The 21,557-nt window shown below is 41.8% G+C and overlaps 1 protein-coding gene across 1 annotated transcript in view; it reads right to left on the minus strand.

The window, feature by feature from the left end:
• Positions 1-537: 537 nt before the first annotated feature.
• The window catches only part of mboat2a (membrane bound O-acyltransferase domain containing 2a), a 31,101-nt gene continuing 10,081 nt past the window's right edge, over positions 538-21,557 (minus strand). Inside the window, exons 2-13 of the mRNA XM_072457258.1 lie at positions 18,883-19,028; positions 15,708-15,785; positions 12,555-12,650; positions 6,970-7,025; positions 6,573-6,627; positions 6,087-6,273; positions 5,698-5,890; positions 5,156-5,259; positions 4,296-4,360; positions 4,093-4,225; positions 3,804-3,955; positions 538-2,126 (exon numbers count right to left, since the gene is read on the minus strand). Coding sequence (XP_072313359.1) covers positions 1,976-2,126; positions 3,804-3,955; positions 4,093-4,225; positions 4,296-4,360; positions 5,156-5,259; positions 5,698-5,890; positions 6,087-6,273; positions 6,573-6,627; positions 6,970-7,025; positions 12,555-12,650; positions 15,708-15,785; positions 18,883-19,028 — 1,416 coding nt within the window. The 3' untranslated portion in view covers positions 538-1,975. The remainder of the gene's footprint in view (positions 2,127-3,803; positions 3,956-4,092; positions 4,226-4,295; positions 4,361-5,155; positions 5,260-5,697; positions 5,891-6,086; positions 6,274-6,572; positions 6,628-6,969; positions 7,026-12,554; positions 12,651-15,707; positions 15,786-18,882; positions 19,029-21,557) is intronic.

Below are 21,557 nucleotides of genomic sequence, written 5' to 3' on the forward strand. Positions count from 1 at the left end.
ATAGTTTCTTTTTTTTTTTTTTTTTTGGGGGGGGGGGGGGGAGGACAGTTAAACCCTCCTTTTCCCCGTGGTCTAAACTCATTTGAACGTTCTAAAAGAACTCAAAACAGCATTTGTAGAAAATTGAAAACAAACAAAAAATGAACATGAATGCAGAAAACCACTTCTGGTAAAAAAAAAAAAGAATACATAATATTGTCTTACATTTACAAGACTAACTCTCACCACTTACGAGTTGTTGGTGTGCTCTTGAAAAAAGGACGGTGGTTTGGTACCAACTGTGAATATTCACATTTTACTACGGCGTGTTCTCCCCATCGCATGGTCTTCCCAAAGTATTACTCCTTATTGAAAAAACCTTTACTTTGATATTGTGGCTTATCACATCCTGTTTGCATAAAGAGCATTTACATCCATTTCCCATCAATGAATAAGAATTATTTTACTTTATAAAACAAAGATTAAGATTTGAAATGTGATTGAAACATTTAGTTGGACTGATATAAAGCATTGTTTTACAAAAGGACAGTTCACATGTTGTAGCATTTAAAAATAATTCTCTTTATTTTCCACACAATTGAGGATTTAAATGTACTGTTATACAAATCTTTCAATAAATGTCCTTTTTCCCCACACAAAAATAACTTATGTTAGCAGACGCATACATACAACATGAACATGTGCACACTCTTGACTTTCAGACAGATAACTAAGGTCGTGCCAGTTAGGATTTGGCACATTGAATACATGGAGCACTTTGCATTGTGCTGGTTTGGGGCCATGCAGTGCAAGAATAGCCATTTGGAAAATTACATCTGTTTCCCTTCAGAGGGTCCCTTTAATTTGGCCCCGTGGCTACAGGAGCTACCAGCCACATGACTTCTAACACTGTAATGGCAGGAATACACTACACAACACAAGTGCACCAGAAAGGAAACGTATGGAGCTCCACAGATGTGTGCTCATAAGAATATTTTTTTAAAAGATGTCTGACAGGTGACCACTGTGTAACACAGAGAAAGTACAACAACATGAATCACAAAGTGACAAAGAATTTTGGCATCTTAATGGCAGGACAAGATGGAATGATACAGTGACCGGACAAGGACAATTTAAAACCCAGTGTGTGGCTCCACACAATGAAGCCTTTTTACAACAATCATGACCTGGACAACTCAACTGCATTCAAACTACTACAATGTACTCATTACCCTCAAAGCCCAATGACTGATTGCACATTTCCAAATCGGAGCGTGTCTACTTGTCCAGTGATGTAAACAAGCAATTGCTCCATTTTTAAATATATGTAGTTTTAGACATTTTACACAGAAATAAGTATTATACACCACAGTGGGGTAAATATAATCCCTTTGAAACATGGAAATCATAAGTTAACATTGGCCAGAAAGCAGTAGATATGAAATAAGATTAAAAACGCATTGAGTGACATTAGAGAGCATATTTTAGACAATTAAAGTAAGCCAAAATTTGTATCCCACTTTAGAAGTCTAATGATTCACAATCTTTCAAGTTAAAATGATGTTGAAAATGAATTTCAAACAGCGTTATCACAAACATCTACATACAAAACACATACAACATGAATACATTTTCAATTGAACTTTAAAAAAGACAGAACCAAACTAAGCTTTAAGGATTGTAAGGCCTGTTTGTAATTGGCAGCTGATAATAAAAGTTGTTTGTTGAATATGACAATTTCCGTTCCACCCCAGAACACGCATCTGAAGAGAGTGACTGAAACCCTCCACATACACACAGCCATCTTTAGCCAGTACACAGAGGGTTCAAGGCAACATTGAATCAGTTTGTTAGTTTCCAAGTCAAAAGTGGAGTCGTTGTAATCCTTGCTACAGGGCGATTTGACGGGACAATTCCTTATGTTTGTGATTTTGTCTGTCAGATATTTGGTTCTTTGTAAACAGCCCAGCACTTGTCCCAGTGCAAGTGGTCAGTCTCATGAACTCTTGGCTTTCTGGTTACAGTTGTTATCTGTGCTGCTGTGTTCCGCCTGAGAGTCGTCCTGCTGTTTCAGCGGCCGGCGCCTCTTCACGGGCAGAGCCATGGCCAGTAGTAAACACAGGAAATGGAGGCAGAAGTACCACGACCTGCAAGTACAAGTACTCTGTGTTAGTCGTCTGTGTCAAGATGAACACTTAAGACTAAACAATGACGTAAACAAGGCTAAAATTGCGACCATAAAATCTTAATCATGGCTTAAATATGTTTTTTAAAAATTACCTAAAAGACCAGAAAATCTCCTTTGTGTTACCCGTGATATTTATTGTAATATGATTATAGTGTGAACCAATATTCTGATAACGTTAGTTTAGTTAATATATTACACTGCCCTACTCTAAAGAGATGAGAAGATGGCCTCACTTTAAAGGAATACATATGCTCTGCTTTTGAAAGGTAGATAAATATGGTTACAATAAATAAGACAGTATACATTGCATAACTTGATAGCTTTTTTAGGTTAAATGGATTAAACTCAGGATACAAAAGCGATTCTGGTTTTATGTCATGGCAGTGGCCCAAAGATGTAAAGACTGTCCTCTCAGCCTCGGCTCTTTAAAGAGCCTTGTTAACCTTTACTGTTATACACTGGAGTTGTGCTAATGAGCGCGCAAGCCCCATCTTTACCCCTACTAATGTACGGCAACATAAAAGGTTCAAAAGCTCCTGTATTCACCAACACAGTACAACATTGTTCAACAGAAATCATCATTTAAGATTTTAAGGGAAAAGGTAAACTAAAAAGGTAATGATTATAAATGATTGTTTCTATTGAAATTGTGAGTTCATAAAAATACAGATCTTTCAAACTACTTTTTGAGAATCCGTCCTTAAACCGAAATGGAGATTTAAGATTTTACCTTGCGGTCGTATATAATAGTGTTTTGAAATCCTGGAGCAGTAGACGCCCAGGGCATTCTGCTGCTAATCAGGTACTCAGTGAGGAGGGAGCGAAAGTCAGGTTACAATAGGATGTAGATAGCCCATTACAGGGCTGATGGATAACAAAGAGGGTATTTTAAAGTCAAGCCAAATACTCCCTTCAACAGGAGTGCCCGCCCGGAGGGCGCGGCTTACTCAGAGTAGGATAAATATCTGTGTTCCCAGACTCGATTCACAGATTGAGAATGACTCTTGGGTGAGAGTCGAAACATCTTATGTTTCTAAAAAGAGTCCAGATGACTACAACTGAATCTTTTTCTACAATGAAGCACTCCTGGACGAATGAGGGATTACACTGATATGTTTCTAAGAGATAGAAAAGGTTACAAAAGGTAGTGATCTGGACACTTTCATCGTTCAATCTGCGGAACTGGTTTGTGAAAATCAACTTCATCCTGCTCTGGGCTGACTAAGCCCTGCTTCCTCCTGAAACCCACCTGTCTTTGTAATCTGTTTGTTAAATGAATTTCGGATGGAATTCTAAACATTTTGGTTTTTAAAACAGTGTCCAGATGTCTACCTTTGACATTTTGTTACGAGTGCGTTTACATGAGCATGAATAACCCAGTTGTGAGCAGTATCCTGGTTATGACAGTAGTCTGTATATGAAGTTTACATGCTCTCAGAGAAACTGGGTTATTCGTGTAAACACTCTCAATGATGGATCACTCCTGCACACATGTGGGATTACACATACTTGTCCCTTCAGAGTCAATTTATATTTAGAGTATGTACGGTAAATGTGTAACTCTTACTGCTGAGAGTGGCAGACATCCCGAATTCAGCCCTAATATGATTCAAATAACATTTAGAAGGATTTGTACCTGTAGAATTTTAGCGATGGTCCCACAGCGAGCAGGACGAACGGCACCACTGTGTAGCTGATGGCAACTTGTGTAGCAGCCCATGTCATGACATCATACACTCGTTTATGTGCATCAGAAACCAAGAAGTATGGCCTGATGTTGTGTCGTACCTGAAAAAGAAGAACATTTGCTGACCCAAGTCCACAATAATGTGCAAATGGCTTCAACTTCAACTTAGAATGTGCACATGAGAGGGATTGAAAACATGAGAGAACTTGTCTTCATTAAGTGCATATAAAGTACTCACTGCTCGTGCAGCCATCGTCACAACTATTCCTGTGACAAAGGTCATGTAGTAGCCAGGGTAAACTCCATGCCACAAGGCTGACAGCAGGAAGGTGGCTGCAGTGGGATTGACTGGACATCGCTCATAGCAGACCCTGTGAAACCATTTACACAGTTAGTAACATGACATAACAGAAATGTAACACACAGCAAGTGCTACTTTACCTTTTGAGCCAAAGAGATGTCTGGATATTCCAATTGTCTAAGAATAATTTAAAACTTGTGGCAAACTAAACAAAAACAACAATAATCAAATTAGACAAACTACAAAAACATGGACCTGCCAGTGTGAAGTAATCAATATTTTCATTATTTTTCATTAATACGAGACAGTTATTAGTTAAGCCCATCCTAGTATAGGAGTATGTAGATGTAGCACCCAAGCACCTCGAGACAGGAGCACACATCCAGAGAAGTGCATCTTGTCCCTTAGTAACCAAAGGCAGACGTACACCTTGACAGGCTTATGGCTGTGGTTGGTGGCACTGATTATATCCTATAAAGCTGAAAAGAGGGTGTACATACAACTGTGTTGGTACCACTTTGTAGCCACAATTCCTCTGTTTGAAGCAAGCCTGTGTGCCTGGATCAATGTCCAATAATTCTGCTTAGAACTTTGGGAACTTTGGCTTCAGGCCAAGGCTGGTAACAAATTTGTTCACTGTGTAGATTCTGAGCTGCAGTTTGTAGCCACCAACTTTTCCTGGATTATTTCCTGCTGTTGCCACCAAAGAGCATGAGTGCCTTCATTGGCTGAGCAAACCTGTTCTATTCAGTCACTAAACACAAGACAAATTAAAAGCGCTTTGCTTTATATCCTCTGCACATTGTCACAGTAAACTGCATCTGGACCTGCTTTAAGTGACTTGCCCAACTCAGTACAATGAATATGAGCTTAAGTTCAGCTCCGTACTTTCTCGTATTTATAAAAAAAGCCTGTAAACAATGTTTACTCCAAACCGGCAGCTCAGCATTTCCGTATACACAGTATTTATTAAGTAAATAAAAAGAGTAAAAAGATTAACCTCAATGTCCATAATTCTGAGGTTTGATATCAAATCCCAGCGTGGAGATCCATTGATGTTGTATCCATTAAAACCAAATCCTGCAGCATTGTTGATAGCATCAGCTGCAAAATTACAAGAAACATGTTTTTTAACACTGCAATATCCACCAATGCTTTTGTCATGTCAGGAACAAGTGATAGACCACTAGGTGGCACTGCAGTGTTCGACAATGGCAAGGGCTGCATAAGACTTCAATTTAATAGGACTTTTTAAGTACTGTACACGCAGCCTGCATTTGTCCACATTGTATGAACAATGAGCTGTTCAATTGTGACATGACAATATCTAGTTCAATAAGTCAGGTCTAAAGTGTGTCTCCCATGTAAAACTTCATCCCATTCTGCTGCTGATTTTGTTCTGGACAACTTTGGCGTGGCAGCTCAAGCCCTTAATATAGCTGATCCTCCACTCAGACTTGTGTAGGGGTGAAAAGTCTGAGAGAGTCCCAGTGAGCCCAGGACATGCACATACTGTAGCTCTGTTTTGAGCAGTTTACTTACCAAGCGTCCACACAAAGTAGTACTTGGGCCTGAGCGCCAGCATGGCCAAGTACAGATAGACAATCTGTGTGTAGACTGGTGTGGATGAGAGGAACTCATCATTATTGACATGTTCCACTGGGAGCACCTTGCACAGCGACAGGTAGACACCCAGTGACAGTGCACACGTGCACAGTTTGGAAACCACAGCATTCTAGAGGAGATAATAATAAAGTAATTTGTGTAACAAACACAGAACACAGATATTTCCTATTTAAATGACAGTGAAACACCGTCAAAGCAGGCAGTGTGCATTTGTGCACTGAAAAACACTGGGAGGGATCTGCCATGTATGCAATTTTCATAATGTTCTTGATTCTTAAAAGGACCACAAAACCATAATGTTGTACCTGAGGAGAGGGCTCACACTGCTTCCACTTGCCATTCTCTTTGCCATTGGCATTGTCATGGTACCGAGGCTGAAAGTTCGTGCCCTCAATGAAAGCCTTGTAGTCATTGTAGGAGCAAGTGGGCCCAGCCAAAATACCCATGAAGTTACAGTTATAACTGAGGTACTCCAGCAGACTGGGCATCCGTCTGCAAAAATATATTGTGCATAAATGATACAGCTGTACAAGAATGCAATTTTGACAGTGAGTGTTCAAAAGGACGGAAACCACTAGTTTCCACATAGTGCTAAAAAGTCTATTTTAACACCTTTTAAAGTATAAAGTAATCACTTATAATTCTAACCAACTTCCTAAAAACTGGGGGAGAATTATCAGAACAGTGTAGTGCCAAATCTCAAATATGTGTGCAGATACACAGACATTCATGATGTACAGTAGATGCGTTTCCATCCCACAATGTTTTATAGTCATAGCTGAGCCACATACCTGATAGCAAGGTACTTCTGATTGGAACTCAGCTGCGTCTCACGTTTTGTCAAACCTTCAACAGAAATCATCAAACTGAAATGATATTAACTTGCTATCGTTAATTATATTCTCTTACAACTGTGAGGAATCATAAGGTCTTTTCTTGTTGTGAACAGTGTGTCGGTACAACAGAGGCATTTCAGCCCCCCACCCCACACACCAGTGTATGTCACAATGTAACTTTAACTTGTACGTTTTCTCACAAAGTGTGTACACTTGGTTACGTAATAGTGTTCAAACTACACATTGTCTGACTAGGCTTGATGTGATTGGCTGTAAACCCCAGAGAACAAGGGTCATGTCAAATTCTTTCACAATGTACACAATATAGACACAAGCGTGGCACCCATCTTACCATCATGAATTTCAAACGCCATGCTGGTGATCTTCTGGGTTATAACCATCATAGGCCTGTTGATCAGAAGAACAGGTTCAGTACTTTTCTTGCTGTCATGGGATTATTTTTGCAGAGAATATTTAACCAAAGTTTGAGCCAATCCTAAAAGCCCTATGTGAGAGAAGGTCTGTCCTCTTTCCGTCTCTTGTGGGCTGCAAGTTAATCGATTAATCACAACTAATTGTTTATTGAGATAATCATCAATATAATTTAGTAATCAAATGGCCTGGACTATAAACACAATCCAAAACATGTCATGTGTTGTTTCATGACTCGTAACATGCAGGAATTACATCAAATTGAACATGTGAACTTTTAGTGTTTTTGATCAAAAAATATTTTATCTGTTATATTCAAAGATCAAGCATCTGGATCAAATGTAGTAAAAAAAAAATATATTTACAGGTATTTCGCAACTAATCGATTAATCAAAAATCATAGCAAAAATGATGGTTAGTTAAAGACCCTAGTTTCATAATAGATCCATGGTTTCAGCAGCCGCACAGAAAGAAGCGAGATGCTTTTGTCCTGGGAGTTTCCATTGGCTCTGTGGTACCACCATCTCATTAGAGGATATTCTTGTGGCATTGACGCTTGCAGCTTCTCCTTACATTGACGAGGCATGATATCACACACACGTTAAGAGTTAAAGCAAATGTTGGAACGTTATTTATTTGGCAAAGGAACAGGGACTCTTATTACAGCCTATGAGTGTCTAGTAATACAATTCCAAATGTCCACTTAATATCTTTACTGTTTGATTATCGAACATGAACCTTGGCGCTAACTAACTTAGTAGCTTAACTACTCATTTTAGTGTAATGCTTCAGTTTTGTCTTTGAGTGTTGTCAGTGCTAATGTGATGTAAGCTAAAACAATGTGACATGAAGTAACGATTAATATTTAGCATTTAATGCATTTTCAGCTCAATTTGGGTAAGAACCCGTTTTAATTTAGACTTTGATGCCTTGAATAAAGATTCAACAAGCTTGTTATAAATCAAATGAATGAGGCTTCTGATATGAAAAGTGTGACTTTGAGATTGGGACTGATCGAGATGGAGGTTTTGAATCAAGAGGTTCACAGACAATCATTTGTCAGTGGTGGTCATGTGGTTTGGAGCAGAAGCCAGATTTGGAGGACAAAATGTTATAATAATTTGTGTTAAATGGCACAGTTTAAAAGTCTGAATACTTTGTTTTTATGAGGCCATTTTACTTTATATTTGAAAAGACTAAAATAAAATAGAATTGAAAAATAATATAGCATTATTTGGATATTAATATACTCTAATAATGTTTATGAGTGAAAAGTTAAGGTTAGATTGATCATTTGAAAGTTTTGACAATTATAACCTTCACAGATAACACAATGATACGGTAACGCTCTCCCACAGATTAGCAGATGAAAGCTGCAGTGAATTTCACTGTCCATTCTGGACTCCAAATCATTATAAACCTTCAAAGCACTGTAGAAGTGCTGAGTCACCTGCAAACACACGTCAACAGAGCCATTCAACCGCCATAAAACAACAGTCTGAGGAAGAACAAGCCCTGGACTAAAACTGTGAGGAGACCTTGCTCAACACCCGGTCTGGAGAGACGGGAGATGGCGGAGGAGAGTGGATCGGGGATGGAAGACGCTCTGGACGGCGTGGAGGAGCAGCCTTTTCTGCCTGCACGTGCCCGGAAACGTAAAAAGTCCCTTAGCTCGTCCGAGGGTTCTGGGAATGAGCAGCAGGATGAGGCTGAAGCTATTGATATCCGGGGTGAGACCAGAGACTGTAAGGTGATCATAAAGCTTGCACAGGATAGTGCATCCTTTAAGGAGTGGAATTCAGTGGCATTGTCAAAGAGCCTAACTGTAGCTGTGGGAGTGATCAAGAGTGCGAGTGTCCTTAGAGATGGCTCGCTGCTGGTCGTGTGCAAGGACGCGGCTCAGCAACGGAAGGCGATTGGAACTAAACGTCTGGGTGGAAAGGACATTCTTGTGTCTGATGCTGAAAGAAACACGGTCAGAGGAGTTATCGTAGGTGTCCCTACGGCGACGTCTGTGGATGAAGTTAAGGAGAATTTGACTGGAGTTACGGTGGTGGACGCTAGGCGTTTGAAGGTGACCCGGTCTGGGGTAAGATGTGACAGCCTGTCGGTAATGGTAACACTTGAAGGGAGGTGCCTGCCTAGTAAGGTGTTCATTGGGTTCATGTGCCATGACGTTAGGCCATATGTTCCGCCGCCCCTGCGTTGCTTTAAGTGCCAGCGCTTTGGGCATATTGCAGCGGTCTGTAGAGGGAGGCAAAGATGTGGTAAATGTGCAGGAGACCACGAGTATGGGAAGTGTGACGTGGGAGCAAAACTGAAGTGCTGTAACTGTGGGGAAGAACATAGCTCTGCCTACGGGGGATGCAGGTTTAGCAAAAGAGCTGCTGAGGTGCAGAAAATAAAGGTCTCTCAAGGTATATCCTATGCAGATGCAGTCAAGAAAGTTTCAAGTAACGAGTTTAGAGTAAATACAGAGAGAGGAGCCAGCGCTGCTCCCAGCCAGGGCGAAATGAGAAAGGCCAGCGTGGCTCCCAAGAAGTGTGAAGGTTTCAAGAGTGGAGGTCCCAAGTGTGCAGGTTCCAGAATTAATGAGAATACCCTGGTTGTGGATAGAGAGGATTTTGTACTCTTTATGGTGGATGTTGTAAACTGTGCTGCTCAGACTCAAAGCAGAACTGAAAGGATCAGGATCATTGCTAAAGCTGCAGGGAGATTCCTTGGAACAAAAGAGCTTGATTGGGCAGATATAGAAAACAGGCTAAAGGCGCTAAATGGGAGTCGGAGTGATGGGGGTCTGCTTTTGGGGAGTCAGGGTGATCAGAGTGACGAGATGGGGGTGGGGGTGGTCTCCTGTCCTCGCCCAGTCTCGTAGACGCACGGCTACCAAGCAGCGACATCAGTGGACATATTAAAGCCTATAGAATGAAGCCTGAAGAATAAAGCTGTACGGTGGAAGCACCGAACGTCAAAGAAGGAGAGGAAGATGAAGAAGAGTCTCCCTGGAATAAAGCCGGTTGGTCTCTGAAACAAAGCACCGACCGTCAAAGAGGGCGAGGAAGGTGAAGAAGAGTCTCCCTGGAATAAAGCCGGTTGGTCTCTGACACAACAACTATTCTAGTCACAAAAACACATCATGACCTCATGGGCTTTGTAACGCCAAAGCAATGGGAGGAGTACTTTTACGGACTACGACAGAGTCTGAGGACTACGAAACGTCTGAGGAATAAAGTCTGGCGGTAATGCAACACTCGGATGCCAACCGCCATAAAACAACAACAACAACAACAACAAGAGTCTGAGGACTACGACAAAGTCTGAGGAATAAAGTCTGGCGGTAATGCAACACTTGGATGCCAACCGCCATAAAACAACAACAACAACAACAACAACAACAACAACTATTCTAGTCACAAAGACATATCATGACCTCATGGGCTTTGTAACACCAAAGCAATGGAAGGAGTACTTTTACGGACTACGACAGAGTCTGAGGACTACGACAAAGTCTGAGGAATACAGTCTGGCGGTAATGCAACACTTGGATGCCAACCGCCATAAAACAACAACAACAACAACAACAACAACAACAACACTAAGGTAATGCTATGTTTGTAAAATTTGCTAATGAAATGTGAGGCATTGTGAAAATGTGTAAAACATAGTGCAATCTTATGCTGCTGTTATTCAGAATACACAATACACAGACATAATTATTAATCGTTAGTATTATTTGTACATGCAATTATACACAGTATTTGTGATGTGCAGGCCTCGAGAGAGAAGTGAAACTCTCCAGAGTACAGTATATGTTTTATATGTTTATTTATCAACTAAATACATTCCTTCTTTGCTCTGTTTACAGAATGATTATTTATACGTCACCCTCACAGCATCCTGAGAAAGATTGGTTCTTTTGTTTCTTGTGCAGCAGTACTATTTTTTGTTTCCCGTTATGGTGATTATTATCAGTGTTAATTTTAAATAACTTTAATATTAGGATACTTTGTGTAATGTAGGGATGCTACTAACGATCCTTTTGCTTGCAGATAAGTCATAAAGCCTCTTTTCTTAGCTCATAAACCTGTGTATAGACCAGTAGAGACTAGTTTGAAATGCGTGTAATGTAATAATTTACCTTGTAGCAGCTTTCTGTTTCTGATGTAATCATTATTCTACAGAGTTAGCATCCAACAATATAAGGGGCACTAAAGAGAATTACAAGCCTAAAAGTTAAATTAGACTTAGTGTAATAATCATCCAATAAGAGAGGGGGAGATAAACTAAAGGACAACGCAAATCAAAAGAAGAAGGGGCGTCTATGTGCAGGGCTTTTACAAATGGGACGTAAAAGTGCCGTCTCCGGTTCTGCACTCTCGGTGGAAAACCACTAAGGGTGCGGCAATATTCATGTCATTGAGCTTCTGTCCAAAACCACCAATATCAATCCTCAGAAACAGGAAGACAACAACAGCTCTGTGGACATAGGCTTTATATTCCATCAGAACAAACTGTAAACGTTCTTTATTTTGAGCCAAAAACCTAGAAATGTCAAAGTTACAGACTTTTAAAACTTCTAAAAAGACAAAACTTATTAAATAAGCGCTTGTTTTTTCAGACATTATTTGACTAGTTTAGACATGTTTACTCCATATAACTTTGGTGTGAGAGGTTTGAAGAAGGAGAACAGACTGAGTGTGATCAGACACAGAGTTTGAGGAGGAGAGACTGTCACTGTTGCTGTTACAGGAGCAGGCGACAAGGACACGACGATGACACAGACTTGAGAGGTTCAAAGAGACAATTTAGGCTGATAAATAATCTAATTAAAAGAGGAAATTCCCAGAATGGAAAAGTGTGAACTCTTAATAAGGAATAATCATGTTATAGCCAATAGCCTGCCTTATCTAAACATAGTGCTACATATGCCCCATCAAACTTTTCCCTTTTTCCCAAAAGAAGGGTATTATGTGTTCTAACTGGTCTTACACATTTAAAAATAGTTTTGATCCTTATTTTAGAATAAAAATGAACTAGTAAAAAAAAAGTGTTTGAAATTTCCCATAACATTGGTATCGGCCAAAAATGTCCATATCGGTGCACCTCAAAATACCACATATGCAATGTATTTCACAATGACATATGAATTGTAATATTGTGAGAAAGTGGCATGTCCCGCGTAACTAGCAAACACGGAGAAAATATGACTTTGAAATTTGCACAGTTTAGACATCCCCACGACTCCACTGAGAGAGTCACACAACTGCACGGCATTTGGACAAAATATACCCAGTGTCTGACTTCATTCGTTTCCTGGCCAACCTATCTATACAAAAGTCTGATCCTTATTTCTAAGCCTTATATATGACGTGCTTGAACTATACACTGCAGATAAACAGCTGTGATAGGCTGATCAAAATAAACTGACAGAAAAATGATTTGCCATGAGAAAAGCCTACTTAGTATGTAGTACTGTTGTGGTATAGTGTGTCTAGCAGTGTTTACCCGGTGAAATCTGCAGAGTACATGCCATAGTCAAAGACGTAGACTCTAGTGATCTGGCACAGGATCAGATAGCCCAATGTCACAATGAAGCAGTACCTGTGAGAGACAGAAAATACACACAATGAAAAAAAACACATAACAAAAACACTTATCTCAGACTATTCAGAATCAGAATCAGAAAAGGTTTATTGCCATTGCAAATGAACAGAATTCACAAACATAGGAACTTGTCTTGGTGATTTTATATACCGGTAGATTCATTGTTTCATGTTCCTATGTTTGTGAATTCTGTTCATTAGCAATGGCAATAAACCTTTTCTGATTCTGATTCAGTTGCATACGTTTGCAAATGTATGTGTCCAAGACAACTGTACAGAATGTCCTGGAGTTACTATGTCTATGTATTTGATTCTCTTGTCACAGCTCGGTTGGGGCAGTTCAACTGGAACAGAGCATGTCCACGGACAGCGTTTGCTGGTTTGTGTATCATTAATACTTACTTTTATATATTGTTCAAGAGCAACAGTTGTGACATATTGTGGGTGAAAAATTGTGGCTCAGAAATTGGGCTAAAAATGGAAGATTTAGAAAATAGACAAAGACCAGAGTAGGCCTCTGACAACAACACAGACAAAAGAGCGTTCAGTACCAGCCTGCAGCTCCGTGTCCAAACACACCCAACTCGGACTGTAGTGTAGACTATAAATGTCCCACAGGGATCAAATTACAGCCTAACTGGCAGTGCTCTCAGCTGCTCCACCTCCAGCCCATAGGAGTTGAAATGTAACGCAGAAGAGAACAAATGTGACTGATTCCAATACTGCACAGAATGACTCTCAAATTGCAATGATTTATTAATGCTTTAGGAACAAAAATCCCTTTTTATTCTAGACCATTACCCTATGATGTGAGGCCCCTTACATTACGGGTTTTAGTGAAGTAATATTTTTGTCTGGCACTGGCCATCAGAAAGCAACTGGTGGTTGGTAACCCAGAATTGAAGAGTCTCACGCGCCCTCCACTATCTTCACTACTATCCCATTTTACACAAAACAAGAAAAAAATAAGTGGTAATATGTGCCATTGTCAAAACAATAAAGCACCTGATGAGATTTGTCCATCACTGAAGTCCACAGAACATTCCCTCTGGCTCAGTGTGTAGCATTCTTCTGTCTACAGTACGACTGCACTGTCTCATATCTAAGCGTGAGGTGTGTCACTGATTCCCATTCTTTTGTTTAAACAAGTACTCAAATGATTCAACACTGAGTGTATGTGAACCTTGTTTAGAACGTCACAGCGCTGCTGAGGAGCAGACTAAATGACATGTGGTTGCCATTCTGCTCCAAATGCCTCTATGGCAATCGCCAATCACATTTACAATGGGCAGGATAGGACTCTGAACACAAACAAACACACAAAAAGGAGATGTTATATACGATCTAGATCAGTTCAAACTGCAGCTACAGATAAACACTACAGTGAATGTGACACAGGCAGATGCCTAAAGAACCTTTCCACTGGTCTGTGTGGAACTGGGGTCACAACCTGGCTCAGGGCCACAACAATAACTAAAACTTTGGAGAACATAACATAACAGAACATAAACAGAAAACGAACCAGTAGTGGATCCATGAATCTCTGATGAAGGCAAATTGAGGCGCGAGTCACAAGCACCTGCTTTAAACTGGCGTCACCAAAACTATTAAAGACCTCCTGGGATTGTGACATCCCCCATCGAGACAGGATTCCCTGTAGGAATCACTGTGAATAAAATCAAAACATAGGCCTATACAATCGCTACCACCCAGTTCAGTAGTACCAAATAAACAAAGCAACCAACTGATTCATTATTAAGGTATCTACACCAATAGAATGGCACAACAATTGAATGGCACACACACAAAATGAATAAATGTAGTCCACCAACCTCAAAAACCACGGACTACACACATCTGAATCTTTAAGGTTATGGCCCGCATATCTGGACAAAGCCTCCTCTGCACGACCCACAAAAACACACTGAAGGAGCAATGTACGTTCCAAGCTGCTTCAACTCCATGCCTCGGCTAAACCCTCAAAAATTTGAAAAACCTCATTAGCAGCAGACCCAAAACCACGTGGTTTATCCTCCAGCACCCCAACCTCGATCAAATTAGATAGTAATATGGCTTTCACATTTTCCTCCAGAAATTCACTTTCAATATCCAGTTTGTAGTGTTTCCAAATTTCAAGCAGCTGCTCCTTGGTGCACTGGTACAAAAACATCTCAGATGGAGACTCAAAAAAGTCGGTGATGTGCACCGCTTTCTTCTATCACGCCCAAGTCTGAAACCAATGCGAGGCAAAAAATAAGCCCAAACTACAAACTAAACTCTCACTCTTCACACAAGTCTACAGCAGGATTTTTAACATTCCAAAGGAGAGAAGGGGGCTTGCAAGGCAACCTGACGACCCCTCAAGTCACCACGGTTTGTGCACCCACGCCATGCGAGATGAACACCATCCGTTTCCCTGCGGCTTAAAACAAAGAGCTAGGCGACGCCAGAAGACGTAACAGGGCAGTGCAGCCGAGGATACAGGTGCTCTAGCAGTTCCTCCTCATTTACTAACATTGGGTCAAAATGCTCCTCATTGCCAAATCAATGCAGACACACTCTCAAGAGAACCAACGGATTCTCTGACAAAAGATAATTCCTCAAACTCCTAACAAGACATGCGTCCGTACCCCAAAACTAAATGCCAAACAAAGAAGTAAAATTCACAAAATAACGGTGTTAAAAAACCCCAAAGAATGCAACTAACTTAACTGACTGACCAACAGCTTCGGACAAGCCCCACACTGTCTGGACCTCAACAATAACTAAAACTCCGGAGAACATGGGGTTGGTGCTCGCTGGTAGAACTGAGAGACAGCCACAAGCACCAGCTTTAAAAGGCCATCACCAAACAAAGACCCATCGCACCTCTTGGGGTCGTGTCAGTTCTGATCCAGTTAGAGGGAGCTATTGCTAATAAACAATTGTGTTTCAGAAGTAACTGGTTCCGATCGCCATCAGCCTGATTCTGTAGGGTCTATAAAAGCCACATGTGACGACTCCATGAAGTCATGCAGTTAGTTACTAAACACAGCCACTGAATGGCTATACTTACTTGTGCATGTTCTCCAAACCGGCAAAAATCATGACGCCATAAGAGAGGCCGCTCTGCACGAGGAAGTGGAGAGAATACCTGTGTGGGGACAGTCAGGAGCAGGGTTAGGCACAGCAGGGGTTCCAAACCTTTCAGGCCGGGACCCCAAAATAACTATGAAGCCGACTCGGGATACTCACAGCAGAATTTCAAGATAAAAAATACTTAAAATTACAAAAACATGCTTTTTCAATTACAAGGGAGATTAAATGCAGTGTAATAGATTTAACATTACATCTTAAAATCAGCTCTTGACCCACGGGGGGTCCTGACCCTAACTTCGGAAACCACTGGCTTACAATGTTGGCTAATCTTCATTACATTTGTGTTGAATTATGCTGAATTAAACATCTGAAAAAGCATTTGAAAAGCTTTTAAGAGCTGAAATAGTGTAGATCCAAAATTTAATGGTTCACACAAGCCATTAAGATATTTTATCAACCTTATTACAGGTTTGTAGTCAAGACACAGTTTTTTGAGTCACTTAGGACTAGTCCAACGCCTTAGGTCTCAATTGTTCCCCAAGTCACTGCCCTCAAACTCAAAAGTCTGAGTCGAGTCCAAGTCATCAGTTATTTTGTTCTAGTCGAGTCAAGAGTGACTTGGAAAACCAGTCACAAGTCCTGGACTCGAAAACGATATTTCTGCCTTGTAATAGAAATTGGTAAAATGCTTCCAGACATTGCTTTCACTTGAACGTGACCTCAGCAGGACTCTGTGAAACACTACACTGTTTGGAATGTAGAGCTACTGGTTTCATGCAAACAATCGGCTGTCACACGACCAGCGAGCGGACATTACACCTGCCGGCTGAGGAGAATCAGACTCAGACTTGGACTCGGACTCGGGTTTATTGCCATTTGTCGATAAACAAAATTCACAGACAAAGGAACTTATCCCGGTGGTTCGGTGCAACACAGACAACAAACATTGAACACTTTATACAAAAACAACATGATGTGCACATAATAAAATTAAATATAAAGTTATGTAGTGCAATAGAAATGAACAGTGCAATGAGTGCAAGAAAGAAACTGTTCTTTTGACGGGAGGTTCTGGTCCGGATGGACCGTAGCCTCCTGCCTGAGGGGAGTGGCCTCCTGCCTGAGAGGCGTGGCCTCCTGCCTGACGGGAGTAGCTCAAATAGTCCGTATCCAGGGTGAGAAGGGTCGGCTGTGATCCGACCTGCATGTCTCAGAGCCCTGGAAACGTACAGGTCTTGCCCTGGAAACGTACAGGTCCTGCAGGTCCACACGGTGATGGAGGAGGTGAGGATGGACTCAATGATGGCCGTGTAGAACTGCACCATTATCTCCGCTGGAAGCTTGGTTTTCCTCAGCTGCCGCAGGAAGTACATCCTCTGCTGGGCCTTCCCGGTGAGGGAGCTGATGGTGGGCCCCCACTTGAGGTCCCGGGTGATGGTGGTGCCGAGAAAGCGTAGGGAGTCCACAGTGGAGATGGGGGAGTCTGAGATGGTGAGGGGGGCTGGGGGGCTTTGACTTTTCTGAAGTCCACGATCATCTCCACTGTTTTCTGGGCGTTGAGCTCCAGGTTGTTACCGCTGCACCAGGACACCAGCCGGTCCACCTCCCTCCTGTAGGCATCTCATCCCCGTCCGAGATGAGCCCGATGAGGGTGGTGTCATTCGCAAACTTGATTAGTTTCAGCAGTTTGTGTACAGGGAGAAGAGCAGGGGAGAAAGTACACAGCCCTGTGGAACTCCTGTGCTGATAGTCCGCGTGTCTGAGATATTCTTCCCCAGCCGCATGCACTGCCTCCGATCCATCAGGAAGTTAGATCCACCTGCAGGTGGAGTCAGGGACGTTGAGCTGGGAGAGCTGAAGTCCACAAACAGGATCCTGGCATAGGTTCCCGGGGAGTCCAGAAGCAAGCTGGGACATGGCATGACTCCAGGGAGGTGTTGAAAATCCCAGTGAAGACAGGGGCCAGCTCTCCTGCGCAGTGTCTGGTCCAGCAGCCTTTCGCGGGTTGGATTTGCAGAATAGTCTGCACACATCCTGTTCCTGAACTCTGAGAGGGGTGGGGGAGGTGGAGGGGATCAGGGTTGGGTTGGCAGGTGGCCACAGTGGGGGAGGGGAGTCAAATTAGCAGTAAAATAAGTTTTGTTGTTGGGCCAGTTTTATGTCGTCCACAGAAGGCTTGTAGTTTGTGAGAAGCCGGAACCCGCTCCACACAGAGGCGGGGTTGTTTTTTGAGAACTGCTGTTTCAGACGCGTATTGTAACGGGCTCTAGCTCTCGACACCTCCCTGCTGAATCCGTACTTTGCCTCTTTGTAGCGCTCTCTGTCACAGGCCCTGTGCACTGCCTCCTTCTGCGGTCTCAACTGCCTCAGTTTGGGTGTGAACCAGGGTTTGTCATTGTTGAAGGTGACTTTGGTGTGTGTTGGTAAAATGCTGTCCTCACAAAATAGAATAGATGATGTCACAGTGTCCGTGTACTCATCCAAACTATCTGTGGCAGCTCTGAAAACCTCCCAGTCTGCAATGTCCAAACACACACGTAGCTCCTCCACTGACTCGTTGGTCCACCTTTTAGAGGTCCTCACTACAGGTTTGGAGAGCTTCAGCCTCTGTCTGTCTGTGGGGATCAGGTGAACCATGAAGTGGTCTGAGGAGCCCAGCCCGGCCCGGGCCACGGCGCGGAAGGCGTTGCTGACTGTTGTGTAACAGTGATCCAGCGTGTTCTGCTCTCTGGTCGGTACTTTGAATAAACTGTATGTACTTTGGTTGTTTGTGGCTGAGATTCCCCTTGTTAAAACCGCCCAGGATAATACACAAGGAGTCCGGAAAGTTTTGCTCCGCTTTTCTGATCTGCTCCGCGAGCACGCGCTCCGCCTCCTGCGTGTAAACAGCGGCCAGAATAAACGAGGCAAACTCAGGTGGAGCGTAAAATGGTTTGCAGTTGATGAAAAGATATTCCAGGTCAGAAGAGCAGTATTTGGAGATCACCGTCATGTCTGAAGCCCAGGCGTCGTTAATGTGGAAGCAAACTCCACCATCGCGGAGCAGAGCAATCCACTCTGGAGAGACTGCCCCATGAACTGAACTATTAACAATCAATTTCTAAAAATGAACAATGTCAAAGTACCTCAAAGTGAGAGAGGTTGACACTCACCAGCCAAAGCAAAACAAAGCCAGGTAGAAGCCCAACAGTGTGGCCACCACATGCCGGACAAACGGGCTGCTCTTACTGGGATGGAGGTAGATCCGGAACCACAAAGCCATGAGAAGCGCGAAGAGCTGACAGGCCACGAAATTTACCTGGACAAATGAAGTCAAGAAAGTTTTGCCATTAAGACCATGATATGTAGGTTTTCTATAACAACTATAGCACAGATAGCCATGTGTGTATGTTGTGCGCGTGTGTGTAACTTGGAAAAAAAAAAAAAAAACTGTTTAAATCACAATGTGTAATTGTTGACCTTTCCTAAACCGTTTTGTGGCCTGATGATGTACTGTACATCATCAGACCTAGTACAAGACCACATGGTAATATAAAGAAAACTGCTCAAATTTAGTGCTGAAACTTATATATATTGTATTTTTTATTATAAATGTGGTATTGAAATTGGTGTAGATTATTCAACTTTCTTCTCCAGAATTGAGTTTAAAAATGTTGTATTGTATTGAGAGGACAACAACTTCCAGCAAGAATGCATACTTCCGGATAGATGTGTGGAGAAGGGCTGTTGTGCTTTGCAAAGTAAAGCAAAGGTCTCTTTTAACAACCATTTAAAAAGTCAGTATCGCCAATGCCAAAAACACTATTCCTTGGGTAGGTTAATTGTAAACAAAGTTATTTCCCAAGATAACATTCTTTCCAAAATGGTTAAAACAGACGGGCTGAGGACCAATGTCCAACTCGTTTAAGGTGGAATTTGTGAAAGAGGAGTTTTGCAGACAATGGTGCAATTGACTATCTATTCAGAGGACAATAGAAGCCTGTGGTTGTGATTATGACCACTTTATGTGTGCTTCTCTGCAGATGTGGACTGAGTGCAAAGACAGAAGGTCATTCTTCTCCCTATTGATCCTCCCATCTCCTTGTATAATTGGCCAGAAAAATCTAGCCTAATTGTTCTTCAGTACCTATTGCATAGCAGCGTTGAAGCTTGTACGGTAGTCATTTATATGACTGTTTCATGGGTCATAAGGTGTAAAGTGATTTTATTAGTAATGTCACATTCACGCTTTTCTTTTCTAATTAAGACCATTTGATAAACTGGTTGGAAGACATCCCCCCCAATAAGAAGCAGCAAACAGTATTTCACAAGATGCAGGAGAGAAAAGTGCTACATTGGCATTTGCTATACTGTACTGTACAGTATTGACATATAGTCCTTCCTTTACAAATACAAACATTTGAATTGTTCTACAGCAACAAGTCATTTCTTTATCATGTTAAAAGACACGCATGAATGCAAGTTCTGTGTGCAGATCGTCTAGCCACAAGCAGCGAAAGGCTCCATTCATTATCTAAGGCCACTGCATGATTCATGAGGGACACGTATTCTCTCGTTCTGTCCTCGCATCCCTCAGACGCAGCCTCCGTGCTCCCAGAGAAACAAAAACCTAGTACCTACTCACTAATGTTTTATGTACACCGATTAAACCATCTGGCCAGCCTACCGTTTACAGAGTAATCTGATTACTTCAATAGTTTTCCAAGCTTGATTTACTCCTGATTCAAACAGCAGAGAGGGAGATTTTCAGGTGTTTAAAAAGGATCATGCATAAAACTTAGTAGCTAAGGGGTGCAGAGTGGCAAAGGCGGTTAGCATCACATGATCTCTCTGGGTGGAGTCTGCATGTTCTCCCCATGTTACCGTGGCTTCTCTCCGGGTTCTCCGGATTCCTCCCACCGTCCAAAGACATGCATGTGTTAGGTAAAAGTGGTAACTCTAAATTGGCCCTAGTGAATGAATGTGAGAGTGAATGGTTGTCTGTAATGTCTATGTCTCTGTTGGCCCTGCGACGAGTTGGCCACTGTCCAGGGTGTCACTGGGCCCAAAGTCACTGGGATAGGCTCCAGTTACCCGCAACCCCGAAAGGGAACAAGCGGTAGAAAATGAATGAACTTAGCAGCTAAATGTAAACACAAGCAGCTCACCAGCATATGCTATATGACATAATTTACGTCTGAATGGTGGTTACCCAATTACTTTAATTATTTTCCAAAAGTGTCACAGGTCTAAACACCAGTTTATAATTATGTTTATTTATTGCCCAGTACAGTTAAACTTTGCTTCTCAAAGTGTAATCCAAGTACACGGTATGCCCTTTTCAACATAAACCATTTGTGCTACTTATTTAGTACCGATTATGGCACCAACCGGAGTCCCAAGCTGACATGCAGTTGAGTTATAATTGGACTTGGTATATTGGTCTTCCTGACCTGCATAGGTCCTCTGTGGAGGCAAGACCCATGAGATCTTGGAATTGGGCTGCTTAGGTCGAGTTTACCAACACACACTGCAAAATAATACCATGAACTTGATTAACTTGATTCTAGTAATAACTAGGTCTATATAATATAGACCAAGTTAATAACTATAACTAGTCTTTTTATTAGTTGAATCTCACCTCACACTAGGGGAGGGCTATGTGGACAAAAGTGAATTTCTATAAGAATATACCAATATTTGGTCAATAATATACCCACAAAAATGCAATAATATCACTTTATACCATTGTAGAAAAAGATTCAGTTGTAGATTCCTTTGTAGTAATCTGAACACTGTTTTCCAGATGTCCAGATGTTTCCAGATGTCCAGATGACTACAACTAAAT

This window comes from Eucyclogobius newberryi, unplaced genomic scaffold (genome assembly GCF_026437365.1).
Source record: "Eucyclogobius newberryi isolate DKJ021-1_F unplaced genomic scaffold, fEucNew1.0.hap1 SCAF_21, whole genome shotgun sequence".
NCBI classification, from domain to species: Eukaryota; Metazoa; Chordata; class Actinopteri; order Gobiiformes; family Gobiidae; genus Eucyclogobius; species Eucyclogobius newberryi.